This window comes from Osmerus mordax, chromosome 24, assembly GCF_038355195.1.
Source record: "Osmerus mordax isolate fOsmMor3 chromosome 24, fOsmMor3.pri, whole genome shotgun sequence".
NCBI classification, from domain to species: domain Eukaryota; kingdom Metazoa; phylum Chordata; class Actinopteri; order Osmeriformes; family Osmeridae; genus Osmerus; species Osmerus mordax.
The window spans coordinates 2,873,453-2,895,269 of NC_090073.1; the positions used below are offsets into that span (position 1 = coordinate 2,873,453).

At 46.6% G+C, this 21,817-nt stretch overlaps 2 protein-coding genes across 4 annotated transcripts in view; both read left to right on the top strand.

Annotated features, from left to right (window-relative positions):
• The window catches only part of LOC136933033 (NACHT, LRR and PYD domains-containing protein 12-like), a 561,343-nt gene extending 541,303 nt beyond the window's left edge, over positions 1–20,040 (top strand). The window contains exon 20 of one of the 2 annotated variants that reach the window (XM_067228390.1): positions 19,373–20,040. In XM_067228390.1, coding sequence (XP_067084491.1) covers positions 19,373–19,667 — 295 coding nt within the window. In that variant the 3' untranslated portion in view covers positions 19,668–20,040. The remainder of the gene's footprint in view (positions 1–19,372) is intronic. The other variant, XM_067228387.1, reaches the window with a different exon arrangement.
• LOC136933035 (NACHT, LRR and PYD domains-containing protein 12-like) overlaps positions 3,547–21,817 on the top strand; it is a 179,852-nt gene continuing 161,581 nt past the window's right edge. For both annotated transcript variants that reach the window (XM_067228402.1, XM_067228401.1), the window contains exons 1-3: positions 3,547–3,798; positions 3,922–4,041; positions 4,199–4,315. In XM_067228402.1, the coding sequence (XP_067084503.1) occupies positions 3,665–3,798; positions 3,922–4,041; positions 4,199–4,315 (371 nt within the window). In that variant the 5' untranslated portion in view covers positions 3,547–3,664. The remainder of the gene's footprint in view (positions 3,799–3,921; positions 4,042–4,198; positions 4,316–21,817) is intronic.

Here is a 21,817-nt window from a genome sequence, read left to right on the forward strand (position 1 = left end):
CCAGTATTTTGAAACCTGGTGTACTTTGATTGACTGCATGTACCTTGTGAAGTGAAAACAAGTGTTATTCTTTGACACAATAATTTCATTTTGAATCAGATTTCCAGTGTTTTGGTAAAGAAGTAGAGAGAGTAGATAAGGATAAGAGCGTCTGCAAAAATGACTAAATGTAAATGTAAATGTAAAGTCAGTGTGTGCAGAGAAACATGTGTTCTGTCTTGAAATGGAGAGTTAGTATATACGTATTTAACAAAATGTGTTTTTGAGAAGAAAATTATGCATTTGGCCAATTGTGTTTTGTAGGTGTCAGTCTGTGTTAAGAGTTTAGAAAAAGTATCCGAAGTATGGTTACAGTTTTTTACAATTGTTAAAACACAACTTTGGAAACTAGGCTGGTTTTATCAAAATACTTATCACAATTCACAAAACCACACACCCAATCTGCAAAATACCTAATATATCCTGCAAAATGAAGCCCTGCAATTAAAACTACATATAGTCAGTGCAACATATGCACAGCAGTTATATTTACATTGGACTGAACAAAAATATGCTCACAAAAAACAGTAAAATGAAAAAGAAAATTGCAGAAAAAATAGATAGAAAAAAAAGAGGCAAACACAAATAACTAGGGAATGTCTATAATGGTTCTGTGGCCAATGACTTTTCTCCCCCTTCTTCTGGTCTTCGTTAAGTTGAACCCAGCCTCTTCTATAAAGATGAACTCATGTGGGATTGCATGAGCATCCATTTCCAGTACTCCCTGAAAACAAAGAACAAAAATTAGTCAATATGGTGTTATCCAGTACACTGGGAAACAATGTTGTGTGTAGTGTACTGCAGTCAATATTGTACTTACATCCACATATGCTCGTCTGACCTCTTTGTTTCTTTGAGAGTTTCTCTCAAATGGCACCTTATAAAGTTGTTTCATTCTGATTTGGTTTCGCCTGAGAATGCGAGCAAATGTGGACAGACTGACTCGTTGAATGTTGTTGAATATGGTGTTTTCTTGGATGATGTGGCTTTGAATTTCTCGTAATCTGATTTGATTATTTTCCATAACCAAGTTGACAATGGCAGCATCCTGTACCCCGGTGAACATTTAGCCACTTCCTCCACCATGGTTGCATCTCTCAGTCCTTTAGAAAAACAAAAAAACTACAATATAGGGCTTGGACAATGCAGCCTAAATATATTTCTCCACAGTAGAGTAAATTGTACAGGAAACTTGTACAGTTAGTGTATGACATCAGTCATGGGGTGTACTTCATAGTGTGAAAGAAATGTTGGTTACATACCTGTGCTGCAGTCTAGATGGTTACATACCTGTGCTCCAGTCTAGATGGTTACATACCTGTGCTCCAGTCTAGATTGTTACATACCTGTGCTCCAGTCTAGATGGTTACATACCTGTGCTCCAGTCTAGATGGTCACATACCTGTGCTCCAGTCTAGATGGTCACATACCTGTACTCCAGTCTAGATGGTCACATACCTGTACTCCAGTCTAGATGGTCACATACCTGTACTCCAGTCTAGATGGTCACATACCTGTACTCCAGTCTAGATGGTTACATACCTGTACTCCAGTCTAGATGGTTACATACCTGTACTCCAGTCTAGATTGTTACATGCCTGTACTCCAGTCTAGATGGTTACATACCTGTACTCCAGTCTAGATGGTTACATACCTGTACTCCAGTCTAGATGGTCACATACCTGTACTCCAGTCTAGATGGTTACATACCTGTGCTCCAGTCTAGATGGTTACATACCTGTACTCCAGTCTAGATGGTTACATACCTGTACTCCAGTCTAGATGGTTACATACCTGTGCTCCAGTCTAGATGGTTACATACCTGTGCTCCAGTCTAGATGGTCACATACCTGTGCTCCAGTCTAGATGGTTACATACCTGTACTCCAGTCTAGATGGTCACATACCTGTACTCCAGTCTAGATGGTTACATACCTGTACTCCAGTCTAGATGGTCACATACCTGTACTCCAGTCTAGATGTCCGGATGACAGAGGCGACAGTAAAACGGCCCCCTCTCATTCTCCCTCCCCCTCTCATTCTCCCTCCCCCTCTCATTCTCCCTCCCCCTCTCATTCTCCCTCCCCCTCTCATTCTCCCTCCCCCTCTCATTCTCCCTCCCCCTCTCATTCTTGCTCCCCCTCTCATTCTCCCCCTCCCTCTTCCTGCAACGTCTTCCATTGTTGTTGTAAAAAAAAAAGTGCTCATCTGTGGTCTTTTCATAGTGTTTACTTCCTGAATGAAGTGGTAACAATTGACCATTGATTTAAAAAGTGCCATTTTGAATTGCAAAATGTGTGTAAAGCAGAAAATGTGTTTAGACTTTTGGAGACTTGAAAAGAGTTTTTGGGAGGGGGGTGTCTAACTCACTGTGTGTGATAAAGAGGGGTGTGTCAGTTTAAATAATTGTGCTGTGCATGTCATTTTAGTGTGTTAGCAGTTGGAAAAAAACTGGAAGTAACTGTTCTAGATCTAAAGCAAAGCTGCTTGAGAACACACTGAATCATCAGTTTAGGTGTCAGAGACAGAACAGAACACCATGATATTAATAATCATATTCTACTGAAATGTGAACATTAGCGCCATACATTACATATAGATTCATCTAATTGTAGCTTCTTAGCCATATGTTGTGGATTCATTAAAATCAACTATATACATTATATAATGAAATAGATCATTACATTTCTTATGTGTGGTGTTTCTCCTGCGTGTTTGTCTCTTTTCAGCTCCTGCTCTTAGGATCAAGTTTCAGATCCTCCTGTTTCCTATTGGCTGATATAAGGAGGTGGGTGAGGCCTGAAATGAAAGAGGAGGGTTAGGTGAAAGTGAAAGTCAAAATATCTTTTACAGGATCCATTTTGTGACTAAAAGAATGTGTAAAACAGATTCTCAAACTGAAAAGAAGATTTTAAAGTAAGTCATTTTACAATATTCTTTCCCAGTATCAATGTACACATACAGTAAAAGAGAAGGGGAGGTTTCAGAGTTATGGCATCTTAGTACCACAGTTTTCTAACAGGAAATGAAACGGCCTTTCGCTCAGTCTAATGGCCAACATGCAACAAGTTATAACTAACTCACTATGGTCTAATAATATCAAGATCACTTTTATTGTTTCATATAATTAACCAGCCATGGTGTTGATGGTCGTTTAGAAACGAATTATAAATCTTCCAATTACATTTTTTTCTTCACATACATTAAAAACTAACGTACATCCACAGAGACATGTGACAGGTCCGTTAAGGTTTTTCTAAGAGGAAGTGAGTTAGTGCTCAGTACTTGTTGTCTTATCTTATGTCAGTATCAGACTGAGATACTGAAGTAGTTTTAACAAAGCTGTTTTTGTCACATTGGTGTGTTATCAATGTTTATCAATGAACAGTTTTTGTTTTGTATGTGTTTTAATTGAGTTGTTTACATCATAGAGGGGTGTTATGAATCAGGGTAAAAAGTAAGTTATCCTATCCTTCTTCTCTTGAGGTAGCAGTTTAATAAGGTTGGATTCTAACTTGTTTGTTTACAGGTCTGGCTTCAAAATACTTCTACTAATCAGACCCTGAAGAGGAACGTTCTGTATTTTAGAGAGTGGAGGGAGAGAAGAGGGTGGTATTGCCTCTAAAATGAGTCTCTCAGGGGAGAGAGAGGAGGGGGGCACTGCCTCTAAAATGAGTCACCCTGGGGAGAGAGAGGAGGGGGTCCCTGCCTCTAAAATGAGTCTCCCTGGGGAACATGACATGGACACCAAAGCTAAGAGGTAAGATGAGAATCCATAACTGTTCATGACTGTTCTCCATCTCAGAGCTCAGCAGTGATATTATGACATCATCATTAGTCAGAATAAATGAGAGACTGAAGGTCTGTCTCTGTTGTGTTGAAGCCCAATCCAGCAGGAGAGACCAGCCTCACCTGTACCCAGCTGTGTGTCCATGAAGAGTGACAGGTCCATGGATCCACCTCTCTTCTTCAGTGATGGAGGAGGACCTTCTAATGAGGAAGGGTATGTACTGACCTCTGCTGGCGTTCAATGTGAAAACAAGTGATCTGCAGTATAATGAAGTCATTCGATTTTAGCAACAAATATTGTTACAAAGGATCAGTTTGGTCTACTTTAAATGATTGACTTTTGTAAAACCTTATAATGTGTTTGTTAACAGGATCAAACGGCAGAGACCAGCCTCACCTATACCCAGCTGTGTGTCCATGAAGAGTGACAGGTCTATGGATCCACCTCTCTTCTTCAGTGATGGAGGAGGACCTTCTAATGAGGAAGGGTATGTACTGACCTCTGCTGGTTTTTAATGTTAAGGTGATGAATATTTGGAAGTCTAATGTAATCACTAGATTCAGGATCATCATGTGACGTTTCTACTGAACGAAGGTTAGAAGTCATAGCCTGGCTGATGTTCAGACCATGTGGTAGAGGTACACAGTGACAGCCAGCTGTTGTTTAACATGATGTCATTAAGATGTGTAAGTGGTGTACTGTAAGTCTTCTTTGTAGTTATCAATGGTCTTAACCTCTAGACACCATCAGGCACATCAAGCCCTTTGACCTCCTTGTTGTGTTTGATCAGTGAGAGACAGGACCACAACCTACCAGTCCACTGTGCTGCTTTAATGTTGGACTGACATTAACAGACACACAATTACAATCGCAACACAACCACAACAAACTGGCAAAAAAACACTGCACAACACTGCAACTTCCCCAGACAAAGTACAATTATGCATGGCTACCATTTGGTCATTCTATATCACTAACCTGCCCACTGCCATCACTAACCTGCCCACTGCCATCACTAACCTGCCCACTGCCATCACTAACCGGCCCACTGCCATCACTAACCGGCCCACTGCCATCACTAACCGGCCCACTGCCATTACTAACCGGCCCTCTGCCATCACTAACCGGCCCACTGCCATCACTAACCGGCCCACTGCCATCACTAACCGGCCCACTGCCATCACCAACCGGCCCACTGCCATCACCAACCGGCCCACTGCCATCACTAACCTGCCCACTGCCATCACTAACCGGCCCACTGCCATCACTAACCGGCCCACTGCCATCACCAACCGGCCCACTGCCATCACCAACCGGCCCACTGCCATCACTAACCGGCCCACTGCCATCACTAACCTGCCCACTGCCATCACTAACCGGCCCACTGCCATCACTAACCGGCCCACTGCCATCACTAACCGGCCCACTGCCATCACTAACCGGCCCACTGCCATCACTAACCTGCCCACTGCCATCACTAACCGGCCCACTGCCATCACTAACCGGCCCACTGCCATCACTAACCGGCCCACTGCCATCACTAACCGGCCCACTGCCATCACTAACCGGCCCACTGCCATCACTAACCGGCCCACTGCCATCACCAACCGGCCCACTGCCATCACTAACCTGCCCACTGCCATCACTAACCGGCCCACTGCCATCACTAACCGGCCCACTGCCATCACCAACCGGCCCACTGCCATCACCAACCGGCCCACTGCCATCACTAACCGGCCCACTGCCATCACTAACCTGCCCACTGCCATCACTAACCGGCCCACTGCCATCACTAACCGGCCCACTGCCATCACTAACCGGCCCACTGCCATCACTAACCGGCCCACTGCCATCACTAACCTGCCCACTGCCATCACTAACCGGCCCACTGCCATCACTAACCGGCCCACTGCCATCACTAACCGGCCCACTGCCATCACTAACCGGCCCACTGCCATCACTAACCGGCCCACTGCCATCACTAACCGGCCCACTGCCATCACTAACCGGCCCACTGCCATCACTAACCTGCCCACTGCCATCACTAACCTGCCCACTGCCATCACCAACCTGCCCACTGCCATCACTAACCGGCCCACTGCCATCACTAACCTGCCCACTGCCATCACTAACCGGCCCACTGCCATCACCAACCTGCCCACTGCCATCACCAACCTGCCCACTGCCATCACTAACCGGCCCACTGCCATCACTAACCGGCCCACTGCCATCACCAACCTGCCCACTGCCATCACCAACCTGCCCACTGCCATCACCAACCTGCCCACTGCCATCACTAACCGGCCCACTGCCATCACTAACCGGCCCACTGCCATCACTAACCGGCCCACTGCCATCACTAACCGGCCCACTGCCATCACTAACCGGCCCACTGCCATCACTAACCGGCCCACTGCCATCACCAACCTGCCCACTGCCATCACCAACCTGCCCACTGCCATCACCAACCTGCCCACTGCCATCACTAACCGGCCCACTGCCATCACCAACCTGCCCACTGCCATCACTAACCGGCCCACTGCCATCACTAACCGGCCCACTGCCATCTCTAACCGGCCCACTGCCATCACTAACCTGCCCACTGCCATCACTAACCGGCCCACTGCCATCACTAACCGGCCCACTGCCATCACCAACCGGCCCACTGCCATCACTAACCGGCCCACTGCCATCACCAACCGGCCCCCCCACTGCCATCACTAACCGGCCCACTGCCATCACCAACCTGCCCACTGCCATCACCAACCTGCCCACTGCCATCACCAACCTGCCCACTGCCATCACTAACCGGCCCACTGCCATCACCAACCTGCCCACTGCCATCACTAACCGGCCCACTGCCATCACTAACCGGCCCACTGCCATCTCTAACCGGCCCACTGCCATCACTAACCTGCCCACTGCCATCACTAACCGGCCCACTGCCATCACTAACCGGCCCACTGCCATCACCAACCGGCCCACTGCCATCACTAACCGGCCCACTGCCATCACCAACCGGCCCCCCCACTGCCATCACTAACCGGCCCACTGCCATCACTAACCGGCCCCCCCTCTGACATCGCCGGCACCTCCAACTATTTTCCATAATACACAGCTTCAACACGTATAAATTGCTCTAAGACCTTAAGTAGTCTATCGCTGACTGAGTTTTATACTTCTCGCAATCTGTATTTAACACTCATGGTGCCTTCTGAAATGTGTTCTTACGGACTTCGGAAGTTCAACGTAAGAAATCAAACATATATGATGTAATTTCTTTGGAATCATCCAAAATAATGAGTCCAAGTAGGCCAATGACTGGTTGATACGTGCGATGCATTGAGTAGGGAACGCGCCGTGTACTGAGTGGGCCGCGCGTCCTGTACTGAGTGAGTGGGCCGCACGCCGTGTACTGAGTGGGCCGCGCGCCGTGTACTGAGTGAGTGGGCCGCACGCCGTGTACTGAGTGAGTGGGCCGCACGCCGTGTACTGAATGTACTGAGTGAGTGGGCCGCACGCCGTGTACTGAGTCAGTGGGCCGCGCGCCGTGTACTGAGTGAGTGGGCCGCACGCCGTGTACTGAATGTACTGAGTGAGTGGGCCGCGCGCCGTGTACTGAATGTACTGAGTGAGTGGGCCGCACGCCGTGTACTGAGTGAGTGGGCCGCGCGCCGTGTACTGAGTGTACTGAGTGAGTGGGCCGCGCGCCGTGTACTGAGTGGGCCGCGCGCCGTGTACTGAGTGGGCCGCGCGCCGTGTACTGAGTGAGTGGGCCGCACGCCCTGTACTGAGTGAGTGGGCCGCACGCCGTTTACTGAGTGTACTGAGTGAGTGGGCCGCGCGCCGTGTACTGAATGTACTGAGTGAGTGGGCCGCGCGCCGTGTACTGAGTGTACTGAGTGAGTGGGCCGCGCGCCGTGTACTGAGTGTACTGAGTGAGTGGGCCGCGCGCCGTGTACTGAGTGGGCCGCGCGCCGTGTACTGAGTGGGCCGCACGCCCTGTACTGACTGAGTGGGCCGCGCGCCGTGTACTGAGTGAGTGGGCCGCGCGCCGTGTACTGAGTGAGTGGGCCGCGCGCCGTGTACTAAGTGGGCCGCGCGCCGTGTACTGAGTGGGCCGCGCGCCGTGTACTGAGTGAGTGGGCCGCGCGCCGTGTACTGAGTGGGCCGCGCGCCGTGTACTGAGTGAGTGGGCCGCACGCCGTGTACTGAGTGAGTGGGCCGCACGCCGTGTACTGACTGAGTGGGCCGCACGCCGTGTACTGAGTGAGTGGGCCGCACGCCGTGTACTGAGTGAGTGGGCCGCGCGCCGTGTACTGACTGAGTGGGCCGCACGCCGTTTACTGAGTGTACTGACTGAGTGGGCCGCGCGCCGTGTACTGAGTGGGCCGCGCGTCCTGTACTGAGTGAGTGGGCCGCACGCCGTGTACTGAGTGGGCCGCGCGCCGTGTACTGAGTGAGTGGGCCGCACGCCGTGTACTGAGTGAGTGGGCCGCACGCCGTGTACTGAATGTACTGAGTGAGTGGGCCGCACGCCGTGTACTGAGTGAGTGGGCCGCGCGCCGTGTACTGAGTGAGTGGGCCGCGCGCCGTGTACTAAGTGGGCCGCGCGCCGTGTACTGAGTGGGCCGCGCGCCGTGTACTGAGTGAGTGGGCCGCGCGCCGTGTACTGAGTGGGCCGCGCGCCGTGTACTGAGTGAGTGGGCCGCACGCCGTGTACTGAGTGAGTGGGCCGCACGCCGTGTACTGACTGAGTGGGCCGCACGCCGTGTACTGAGTGAGTGGGCCGCACGCCGTGTACTGACTGAGTGGGCCGCACGCCGTGTACTGAGTGAGTGGGCCGCGCGCCCTGTACTGAGTGAGTGGGCCGCGCGCCGTGTACTGAGTGAGTGGGCCGCACGCCGTGTACTGAGTGAGTGGGCCGCGCGCCGTGTACTGACTGAGTGGGCCGCACGCCGTTTACTGAGTGTACTGACTGAGTGGGCCGCGCGCCGTGTACTGAGTGGGCCGCGCGCTGTGTACTGAGTGAGTGGGCCGCACGCCGTGTACTGAGTGGGCCGCGCGCCGTGTACTGAGTGGGCCGCGCGCCGTGTACTGAGTGGGCCGCGCGCCGTGTACTGAGTGAGTGGGCCGCGCGCCGTGTACTGAGTGGGCCGTGCGCCGTGTACTGAGTGGGCCGCGCGCCGTGTACTGAGTGAGTGGGCCGCGCGCCGTGTACTGAGTGGGCCGCGCGCCGTGTACTGAGTGAGTGGGCCGCGCGCCGTGTACTGAGTGAGTGGGCCGCACGCCGTTTACTGAGTGTACTGACTGAGTGGGCCGCGCGCCGTGTACTAAGTGGGCCGCGCGCCGTGTACTGAGTGAGTGGGCCGCACGCCGTGTACTGAGTGGGCCGCGCGCCGTGTACTGAGTGGGCCGCGCGCCGTGTACTGAGTGAGTGGGCCGCGCGCCGTGTACTGAGTGGGCCGCGCGCCGTGTACTGAGTGAGTGGGCCGCGCGCCGTGTACTGAGTGGGCCGCGCGCCGTGTACTGAGTGAGTGGGCCGCGCGCCGTGTACTGAGTGGGCCGCGCGCCGTGTACTGAGTGGATCGCGCGCCGTGTACTGAGTGAGTGGGCCGCGCGCCGTGTACTGAGTGGGCCGCGCGCCGTGTACTGAGTGAGTGGGCCGCACGCCGTGTACTGAGTGTACTGACTGAGTGGGCCGCGCGCCCTGTACTGAGTGAGTGGGCCGCGCGCCGTGTACTGAGTGAGTGGGCCGCACGCCGTGTACTGAGTGAGTGGGCCGCGCGCCGTGTACTGAGTGAGTGGGCCGCGCGCCGTGTACTGAGTGAGTGGGCCGCGCGCCGTGTACTGAGTGGGCCGCGCGCCGTGTACTGAGTGAGTGGGCCGCACGCCGTGTACTGAGTGAGTGGGCCGCGCGCCGTGTACTGAGTGAGTGGGCCGCGCGCCGTTTACTGAGTGTACTGAGTGAGTGGGCCGCGCGCCGTGTACTGAGTGAGTGGGCCGCGCGCCGTTTACTGAGTGTACTGACTGAGTGGGCCGCGCGCCGTGTACTGAGTGAGTGGGCCGGTTTTCCAGTAACTCCCGGGCCACTTTTTTCCCCCAGTCCGCCCCTGGTTACAACCTCTCAATTTTAAAATACTTACAGTATAATGTCAATACAGAGTTTTTGTATAATAGCTTAACATAAAATAAAAGATAGATCAGTGACTGTTTGACAAACATAAACTCCCCCTCCCTACACACACACACACACACATAAACATACACAGGTCCTCCTAGTCATAACCTCCATGCACCCACACACACACACAGACAGCATGAGAGTCAAAGCCCTGCAGGTACCAGGCCTGGTATGAGCACAGACCGGGTGGGGCTCAGCCCACTTAGACTGCTTGAGACCAGAAGGTCTTAAACTCCTGGGTGGAGGAGTGCTGCAGTGTCTAAAGCTGGCTGCTAGCAAACATACAGCCCTGTGTGAGGTGGACCCTGATGTCATTCTTCAGTGTCTGGTTGAAGCTAGAATCAGACATGGGTGTAGGTTTAGGGGGGGATGCTAGGTAGGCTACTAGTCCCCACCAATATTTTAAGATGACAAAAGTGTAGCAAACTCCTTTGTGCTGCTATTTGGATCGATTCCGACGGCCAGGAGGCGGCAGTACAAGAAATGCCGTCATTTGATTGGCTGAAAACCCGAAGGGGGGAGGGTTATCTGACATGCTACACGCACGGGAGTGTCAAAGCAAGCACAGGCTGCTTTGCTTTGTGTTTGCACTGGCAGACAAGTGAACGGGTGTGTCGACGACAACGGTAACTTACCAGGGCTGTCTGCCAATACATTCCCCATAAAAGGCCAGAGTAAAACATTTTAATATTCCCTTTGCCCTTCAGCATGTACATGTTTGCCCCTTTTTGTGCATTGTAGATTAGCTATGCCACCCAAGAAGAAGAAAGGGGACTTTTTCAGAAAGCAGTGTAAGTCAGGCAAAATAACTAGCCACACAAACAAACTAGCAGTGGTAGTGACCTGGGTCATTGAATGTTAATCAGCCTACCTTAAGTTAGAATCTTGCAGTCACAATAAACAGTGGATCTGAGACATTTTTCGTTTCTATATTCTGCTTATGTAGTGTATTTGTGAGTGTCGCCACACAATGCAGATAAATAAAAGGGAGACCACCGGATTCAGTTTAACCCTTGTGCTGCCTTCTGGTCATTGTGAACCTTCGGGTCATTGTGACTCATTGTCGTGTTGCGACAACTTTACCTAATACAAAAATAAAGTGAAGCATTTTCTTTTACTAGAACTAGAACTATAAACTATAAACGTACTATAAACACTATTGTCTAAACTAAACGCTTCTCAGTCAAAGTTCACTTCTCAGCCTTGAGGGGGTGGTGGAGATGGATGTCCCACCAAATCTGAGACCAAACCTACGCCCTTGGAATCAGTCGTAATCAAATGGTATATGTCTCTCCATACATATTTATTAACGAACAAACAATTGAACACAGAAACAACCATCTTTAACAACAAACATTAGACAATACACATAACAATCTGCAGATCATCTCAGACACGGAGAGGGTCTCAAGGCACTTCACCCTACTTGCCTTGGGGGGAATGTCCCTGTAGGCTATTACATGTAAAGCACCTGTCTCCTGCATTTCATTCATCAGACAATAACACAAAACCGTGCATCTAAAAGCACCAAAATACCTCAACGGATTCTGATGCCCAACACATCTTTAGCTGCAACATTTAAATTTGTCAAACGTATTTAATTTGTCAAATGTATGGTTTAAGGAAATTATTGATTACTCAGACAGCTAGTGTCCAACAGGAAACCCCCTAATGGAAAGGAACAAATCAGTGCCATCTAGTGGTATAGAAGATAGTTTACTCTGTATCACTCTTAAACAGAGTGTCTGTGTGTATGCATGAATGGAGACAGTCCAGTATTTTGGTCTAAGATATTTAGCCCATGTGGTTCATGTGTTTAAGTAATTTCATCTGTTGTCCGCAGGGATCAACAGAAGTCAGACCAGAGTCACCATGACGACTTGTCTTCTATATTCACAGTGAGTTTTGTGTTCATTTCAAGTACAAACAAGACATAATCATTTTAATCCGATTGTACTACTGTGTACAGAGTTCCTGGTTCCTCTGATATCTTCCCTCTCTGTTTCAGGTGCTTGAGGAGACTGTCATCAGGTTTGTGAAGGAAGAGCTGAAGAGGATGAAGAGGATTCTGAGTTCAGATTTCCCAGAAGGCTTAGAGAGTCAGAGGGAGGACCAGGAAGTGGTGGACCCTGAATATCAGAAGCAGGAGAGCAGTGCCAGAAAGGGAGCTCTGAAGATCACACTGCACGTCCTGAGGAACATGAACCAGACGGAGCTGGCTGACACTCTGGAGAAAAGTAAGAGACTCCATATTTAGTCTTAGTTGACCGACTGATGGTTTCTGATGAAGATACAGGTTAAGAGAATCAGAGTAACTTTCAACTGGCAAAGTGCAATGATGGAAAATAAATGTTCATGTATAAGCCATCAATGTCTGCCATATTTAGAATAGGAAAAACTATTCTGAACTGTTAAGTAACTTTCTCTTGCAAACTAAAGCCCTGTTAAGAATCACATCTGTGTTTGGTCATTCAGGAGAGCTTTCTCATCATAGACTCTCACGTCAACTCAAATCTAAACTAAAGAAGAAGTTTCAGACTGTCTTTGAGGGCATAGCTCAACAAGGAAACCCAACTCTTAATAAGATCTACACAGACGTCTACATCACAGAGGGTGAGAGTGCAGAGGTCAATAAAGAACATGAGGTGAGACAGATTGAGACAGCATCCAGGAAATCAGCAAGACCAGAGACAGCCATCACATGCAACAACATCTTTAAACCCTCAGCTGGACGAGACACACCTATCAGAATTGTTCTGACAACAGGAGTTGCTGGCATCGGAAAAACTGTCTCTGTGCAGAAGTTCATCACGGACTGGGCTGAGGGACTAGCCAATCAGGAAATCCAGTTCATCTTTCCTCTGCCGTTTCGAGAGCTGAATTTGTTGGATAGAGAATTCAGTCTGATGGAACTTGTCTATCACTTCTTCTCAGAAACCAGACAATCAGGAATCTCCAACTATGACAAGTACAACGTTCTGTTTGTCTTTGACGGTCTGGATGAGTGTCGACTGCCCTTAGCCTTCAAAAAGAACAAGAGCTGGTGTGATGTCACAGAGTCCACCTCAGTGGATGTGCTGCTGACCAACCTGATCAGAGGAAACCTGCTTCCCTCTGCTCTCATCTGGATCACCACTCGACCTGCAGCAGCCAATCAGATCCCTTCTGAGTGTGTTGACCTGGTGACAGAGGTACGAGGGTTCAATGATGCTCAGAAGGATGAGTACATCATGAAGAGATGCAGTGATGAGATCCTGGCCAGGAGAATCATCTCACACATCAAGGCATCAAGGACTCTCTACATCATGTGCCACATTCCAGTCTTCTCCCTAATGTGTGTGACAGTCCTGGAGCACCTGCTGAGAACAGAGAAGAAAGAGAAGATGCCCAAGACCCTGACTGAGATGTACACAGCCTTCCTGGTGTTACAGACCAAACAGAAGAAGGTGAAGTATCATGGGAAAACTGAGACAGATCCACACTGGGATGAAGAGAGCATTAAGAGCATTCTGTCACTGGGAAAACTGGCCTTTCACCAGCTGGACAAAGGCAACCTGATTTTCTATGAGAAAGACCTGACAGAGTGTGGCATTGATGTCTGTGATGCCTCAGTGTACTCAGGAGTGTTCACACAGATCTTCAGACAGGATGGTAAAGTCTTCCAGGAGAAGGTGTTCTGCTTTGTCCATCTGAGCTTTCAGGAGTTTCTGGCTGCTGTGTTTGTGTTTCTCTCATTCATCAACAACAATGAGAATCTGATGTCTCAGTCCACCTCAGACATATCTGACAGTGATGAGTCCATCTCAGACACATCTGACAGTGATGAGTCCATCTCAGACACATCTGACAGTGATGAGTCCATCTCAGTGTACAAGAGTGCTGTGGACAAGGCCTTGCAGAGTAAGAATGGACACCTGGACCTTTTCCTCCGCTTCTTCCTGGGCCTCTCAATGGAGTCCAATCAGTCTGACTTACGAGGCCTACTGACTCATACAGGAAGCAACACACAGAGCCATGAGGAAACAGTCAAGTACATCAAGGAGAAGATCAGAAAGGAGTCCTCTCCAGAGAGATGCATGAATCTGTTCCACTGTCTGAATGAACTGAATGACCATTCTCTGGTGGAGGAGATCCAACACTACCTGAGCTCAGGAAGTCTCTCCAGTAAGTATCTCTCATCTACACAGTGGTCAGCTCTGTTCTTTGTGTTGCTGACTTCAGAAGAGAAGATGGACGTGTTTGACCTGAAGATATACTCCAGATCAGAGGAAGGTCTTCTGAGGCTGCTGCCAGTGGTCAAAGACTCCAAAACTGCTCTGTATGTATAAAGCAATTTTAAGAATGATATAATTTAGGACATACTGTGATGTGATATTTGATTATCGTATGATCCTATCGTACAAACTATGACTCTGATGATGTGTCATGTTCTCCTTATGTCATGTAGGCTGAATGACTGTAACCTCTCAGAATGGTGCTGTGAAGCGCTGGCCTCAGCTCTCCCCTCCTCAGAGCTTACAGAGCTGGACTTGAGTAACAACAACCTGGGGGATTCAGGCATGAAGCTGCTCTCTGCTGGACTGGGGAATCCACTCTGCAAACTGGAGACACTGAGGTCTGTATTTATGTTCTACATGAGACAATAGTAAAGTTATAATCGTACAATGTATTTGTGTGGTTGATTTAGACAACAGAGTTGAGTCTCAAGTTGGGTATAAACTTCATGCCAAGAATGAGATATGCCTTCTACTCTAGTCATCAGTGAGGACTAGTTTGATAAGAAACAGGCAGATTTGCTGCATCTGAAACACAAAAAAATATATTGTACATCAGGGGTGTCAAACTACTTTTCACTGAGGGCCACATCAGCAGTGGCGTTGTTAGACATAAAACTGTACTGGGGCACAGGCCCCTATTCATATCCCTTTTTTTTCTTCCAAGCTTGCTGCGCACAATACACTACTAGGCTATAGAAACTCCCCTTGCTTAACCCACTATACAACAGTTCAGGGACGCAAGTTTGATATCAGCTTTGGCAGGGACATCAATAGTTAATGCAAGCGCACAATTTTTTTTTTGCTTCATGTAATATAGTTTTATGTTTTAGTTAAAATAAGATGATCGGTAGGCCTATATTTGAGAAACTTTCTTTAGTTTTGTAATGTTTTCTTAGCCTACCTCAATTCTGACTTGTGTGCCGGGTCCGACACCTGGACTTCTGTGTGCGTGCTGCAGTGGCTATTTGGCAAGCTCAGAAGAGCACGCTGACATGCATCGGTTTGTGTTTTCGGTTAAACTGCTTTGATTTTACAAGCGTTGATTGGGATACTGCATTTATTTTTTCTGGGATTATCAACCTAAATTAATGCACTGACTAATAAAGTAAATTGTTAAAATTCAAACTTTAGATCTTACTGGGGCACAGAAAATGTATACTGGGGCACGTGCCCCAGTAAAAAGGATCTAACAACGCCCCTGCACATCAGCATTATGGATGCCCTCAAAGGGCCAGTTGTAACTACGATGTAACAATGTTTACGATGTAAAAACATTGGGCCTCATTCTCGAACGCAGTTAAGAAGAATTTAAGAAGGAATTTCTTCTGAATTGGATTTAGGAAAACATTTGGCATTCATGAAAGTTTTCTCATCTGGGATTTGTTCTTAACTTCAAAATACTTTCCAAACTCGAAATAGCAGTCGTAAATTGGCCAGAGTTGTCTCAAATGCGATTCCTTAAAAAACCACAAGAGGAATCGCATTTAAGAAAACTCTCCGTGTTAGAAGTGTTAATGAATTTGTGAGAAATCGTTGGTGATTGCGTTCACATCAACTCTATAGACATCCTCGAATTAAAATTATTATTATAATTTACCTTGCTTAGTGTTGTAGCGGGGTTTGCTCGTTTAAGATTAGCAATACTTAATTTAATAATAAAGTATGTAGTTCTTGGGGGCACCACCTCTTATTGTTAAAGGGATAGAGGAAACCTTATTGAATAATATTGAAATAATAGCCTTCGTAATAATCAGTCTAATCTTTAGTAGTGAATTCTATGAAAGTAGAGCAGATCAGATAACGTGAGTGATACGCGAGTATTATACACAATGATTTATTTAGGAGAATGTAATTATAATGAACAAATACCAGATAAGTTATGGGTTAGTCAGAGTAGTACAGTGGCTGGATGCAAATGAGGGCGAGCAACACAATGGCTGTGTAGAGCGCGTGTGAAGGGGGGAGGGAGAGAGAGAGGGGTAGAGAGGGACAGGTAGGCCTTTGGGGTAACAATGGACGAGCAAGGGTAACTGACTTAACAAGGGTTGAGTTAACTCATTTATAAAATACAATCAAACATCAACAATTTAATCACAACATGCCAATATGTCACAAGTAAGAAATATTGCAAATCGTAGTTACTTTTGTCGGTTTGAAGAAGGAGTCAAAGGTTCGTTATGTCCAACGAATAGAAAGCGGAATCTCTCGTCAAAGTTCCGGGCGCTCAGTGAATGTGCCAATTGAGAGGAATAGGTTAGAGAGTGACGCGTTCACCTCAGTTTAATCCTACGAACAAGCGGGGGTGATTGTACGTTTGGGGATTTTATTCTCCAAAGAACAAGGGGGGGTCCCCGTGAAGGTGACCTCTTTCATTGGTCAGTTTCCCCCCACCTGGGCGTCGTCCTGAGATCTGCCTAGGTGTGAAGTAGCTGTACCTTTTGAGTTCCGTTATTTCAACTGTCCATGGAATGCTTAAACTTCAGAATATAACAATACAACATTCATAAATGGTTTTGTTAGTATGGTACAATCATTTTGATATCAAGATTGGCTGACTTAACTATCCTTGAAGGGAAGTTATAATCAAACCTCAATTAAACAACGTTCTAAGTAAATGAGAAAAACACACATTATAACACATCAACTACTGTCATTGAAATAGTGTCCATGAGCCATGTAGTCCTTGAGAATATGTTTGTAAATCCACATAAGAAAGTTCTTCCTTATAAATCCTTTGTCTGATACTGTAGGCCGTGTGGCCTCTGTTTCTGACCCCATGCTGGGCCAGAAGCTTTGAAGCTTCTCCTCTGGGAGAAGGACAAAGGGGGAAGACCCTCTCCTTGTCGGGGGTAGGAGAAGGTGTGATTGTACCGTGCTTTGTCTGTGGACTGTGCTACAGTGTGCACACTGTTAGATCCAGTGGAGAACAATTCCACTGCTCATCTTACTGGTATGATGTTGTATGTGACAAATAAAACCTTTAACTTGCACTTGGACTTGAACATCATATAAATTCAACCAGGCCATCCAATTATCACTGATCACTCGACCTATTCAAAGGGACGAGTGTGCACCCTAGGCCTACAATATGGCACAATTGCTTTTCGCTTCGACATAACGTGCGTTCCTGTTGCTTTCCTAATTGTGTCGATTCTGACTGCACACGTCACTGCTGTTGCGTGCCCTTATAAGGAGCTGTCGGGGTGTGTATGTATGCAAATTCAGGAGCACGAGGACGCGCTTTCAACTTAAGACAACTCTTCCTGGGGAGCCCAGCTCAGAAAACTTCTGCTGCGTAGGAACACATTGTCAAGCGTTCATGAATTTGGCGGACGTCTTTTTCTTACGTTGTTTTTCCGAAGCCCGTAAGAAACATTTCAGAAGAAACTTAAGAAAATGTTCGAGAATGAGGCCCATTGTTTTTAGCTGTAGCTTTTGTGAACATATTCTGCTGCGATTGCAGTCCGTCTTTTAATTCTTGGACAATCTGCTGTTTTTCTTGGAGGCTAAATTTGGCATATTTATCTCTGTGTTTGGTGTCAAAATGCCGACGGAGATTGTACTCTTTAACGACCGACATATCCTCATAATACAAGATACATACCGTTTTTTCTCCTTGAGGCACAACAGGTATTCGCTTTCCCATCTTTCTTGAAACTGCCTTCCATCCAGGGCCGGATGCAGCCTGCTTTGACTGGGGGTGCAGTTAGGGTTGCCAACTTTCTCAACCCCAAATGAGGGACACTTTCTTCCAGGTGCGCACACGCACATGCGCGCGCACCAACAGCTGACCAACAATAACGGAAATCGCAAGCTTTCATTAGCCATAAACCTACCTGTAATTTTGGCAAACCGCTAATAGCTACTCGCTTGGATGTATTGTTCATAGTAATAGTCAAGACAATTATTACAAGTTTCTCCTTTTGACACACAATAACGCTTACCTCACCAGTGGCCAGTTCACACACACTGTCATCAACAAGCAACAACCGTGTCCCATAGCAACGTTTGCGTGAGTTTTGGCGCGTTTACAGTAGCCTATTATTGTTCGGTGGAGGCTGTGATTGGAATACGGGACTGGAGCTGTCCCTGACGGGACAAATCAAAATCACCCATAATTCGGGATGTCCCGGACAATTCGGGACGGTTGGCAACCCTAGGTGCAGTGAACATTTCTGGGGGGTGTCATGATTACGGAAAGGCATCGTATTATTTTTTATATTGATACCATTTTTGAGACTGCTTATCGATCCGAGTGTTAATTTGAACCAGTATCATGAGGAGTGGTATGTATGTGGTTACTACTGTGTTAGATCAATTCCAAAACATACCAAAGCAGGTATTGTGTTATTGTATCTCACTGGTGAATTAATCTTTTAAGTTTCATGTCACAATAACACAATCAAGCTAACAATTCCTGAACATTATCATATATTCATTGATAGTTTGATTGTGTCAGTACAACAGTGCCATAGATCTCATCTATAGCACTGATAATAGGAGATACTAAACCTAGTATTGATCCTAGTACCAAGGGAATTGTGATCTGATTGGCTCAGAAAGACACTAGTCAGTCTAGAACAAAAGATTCACTGATGGCCTACATTTCACATTATATTACTTAGAAATACCTCAGGAAGACCACATGATGTCTCAGTATACATTAGACAAGATCATTTTTGGGATATTTCACAAGTACAATCCAGCTTAGTAAAATCAGCTTCTCAGGCAGGTTCATTTTTCACATTGGTTACTGGCAACTGTGTCATTGTGTTCAAGTCAAATGTTATTTGTACAGCCCTTTTTCAAGCAATGCCGCAGAAGACTTCACACACACACACATAGAACTGGACCTAAACCAACCTAAACCCTCAAGAAAGACAAGGACAAACTCTTAGGGAAACTCATAGTTAAAACATTTAAGAAAGCTTGGTAGGAGCAATTCAGTGAGAGTTCCACTCTTCCAGAGGTGGTCGGTGTTGAAGAAGAGGTGCAGACCATAAGCAAAGCATCATCATGCATCAAGAGTAGAGGTAACAATAAAAAGTGTTTGTGATCCCTCCCTAATGATAATCTTCTACAGGCTGTCAGGCTGTCACATCACAGAGGAAGGCTGTGCTTCTCTGGGCTCAGTGCTGAAGTCAACCTCCTTCCTGAGACAACTAGATCTAAGTAACAATGATCTGAAGGATGCCGGCATGAAGCTTCTCTCTGCTGGACTGGGGAACCCACTCTGCAAACTGGAGACACTGAGGTATGTAATCAAATTCACCAGACAACAACTAGTTACACAATATCACACACCACACACTGGCTGCAAGTTTGTGGTTAATTCAAGATTCAAGGAGGCCGGCCAAAGAATATTCAGGGCAGGCTAGGGTCATATTCCACAAGGTAGAGTCATTCAGGTACAGGGCAGCTGGCAGGCTCAGAGTCAGGGTAGTGATGTTACGCTCAAAGCCGTGCTCACGAAGCGGTATCGACCTTTCAATCAATTGATACCGACACAAACGTGTCGAGCGTGGCTTCAAATGGGCAAAAAACATGTGATCACCTGTCGAAGCTTCGGACGTCACACGAGCAGCTGACAGTGTCGTGCTACAGTCCGAGACAAACAGAGTTTTATTCAAACGCTGAAGACATCAGAAATCACTCATATTCATAGGTTATAGAGAGGATACATATTTACGGACGCTATAGAATACATTCATTGACAGAGCCAGAGATACAGATAGATTGCCAGAGCTAGATAGACGGAGATATAGACAGATGTGAGAGAGTAGGTGCAGCGAATTCGAAGACAACCAGACTGGATTAAAGATTGTTATTTCAGAATACTAGAGGGACATGTTTTTTGTTATTGTTGAAGTAACACTCAGGTTTTCTTTACAGAATATGACTGTGTTTGTAAATATTTTGCTGGTATCACATTTTGTTCCAGGTAGAAGTAACCTATGGAAGCAAATCGTTACCAAAATTCCAATGCAAATGCATTTCCAGAAATGCATTAGCATTTTAAGAATGTGGCTGCATTATTTGACTCATAAATGAAATTAGTAATCAATCATCCTATTTGCATTTTAATTTTCTTCTTCAAGAGTGCTCAATCTTTTACTTAATTAAAATGAAAAAGAAATAGACATTTGAGATTTAATTTTCAAAATATGCCCCAGCAAATAGGTCTGTGTACCTTGTGGCCATTGTTTTTTCTATTTTGCAACCCGTGTTGATAAATGCAAAATAGGGCCGTAATATCGTTTTGTCACTTTAGTAAGTCGAACACACATTTAAGTATAACGGCTTGTTTTTGGTTGTTTCGTTTTTTTTTTTTTTTTTATGACACAGCAATATAACACAAATGGTATAACCAGCCATTAATCGATGTTTTGATTATTCCATATCCTTTATGCTGATATCTGCAAAAGATGAAATAGGCTCGTAATATCGTTTTGTCCATTTCGGATGTCAGAACCGGATTATGGGGAAATGCTTGGATTCCGTTGTTTTGTTTTATTTTGGAATAACTGAATAACCACATAACACAAATGGTATAACGAGCCATTTACTCGTTGATACAATAACACAATACATCCTTTGAAAGGATGTATTGTGTTATTGTATCTAACTGGTGAATTAATCTTTTAAGTTTCATGTCACAATAACACAATCAAGCTAACCATTCCTGAACAGTGTCATATATTCATTGATAGTTTGATTGTGTCAGTACAACAGTGCCATAGATCTCATCTATAGCACTGATAATAGGAGATACTAAACCTAGTATTGATCCTAGTACCAAGGGAATTGTGATCTGATTGGCTCAGAAAGACACTAGTCAGTCTAGAACAAAAGATTCACTGATGGCCTACATTTCACATTATATTACTTAGAAATACCTCAGGAAGACCACATGATGTCTCAGTATACATTAGACAAGATCATTTTTGGGATATTTCACAAGTACAATCCAGCTTAGTAAAATCAGCTTCTCAGGCAGGTTCATTTTTCACATTGGTTACTGGCAACTGTGTCATTGTGTTCAAGTCAAATGTTATTTGTACAGCCCTTTTTCAAGCAATGCCGCAGAAGACTTCACACACACACACATAGAACTGGACCTAAACCAACCTAAACCCTCAAGAAAGACAAGGACAAACTCTTAGGGAAACTCATAGTTAAAACATTTAAGAAAGCTTGGTAGGAGCAATTCAGTGAGAGTTCCACTCTTCCAGAGGTGGTCGGTGTTGAAGAAGAGGTGCAGACCATAAGCAAAGCATCATCATGCATCAAGAGTAGAGGTAACAATAAAAAGTGTTTGTGATCCCTCCCTAATGATAATCTTCTACAGGCTGTCAGGCTGTCACATCACAGAGGAAGGCTGTGCTTCTCTGGGCTCAGTGCTGAAGTCAACCTCCTTCCTGAGACAACTAGATCTAAGTAACAATGATCTGAAGGATGCCGGCATGAAGCTTCTCTCTGCTGGACTGGGGAACCCACTCTGCAAACTGGAGACACTGAGGTATGTAAT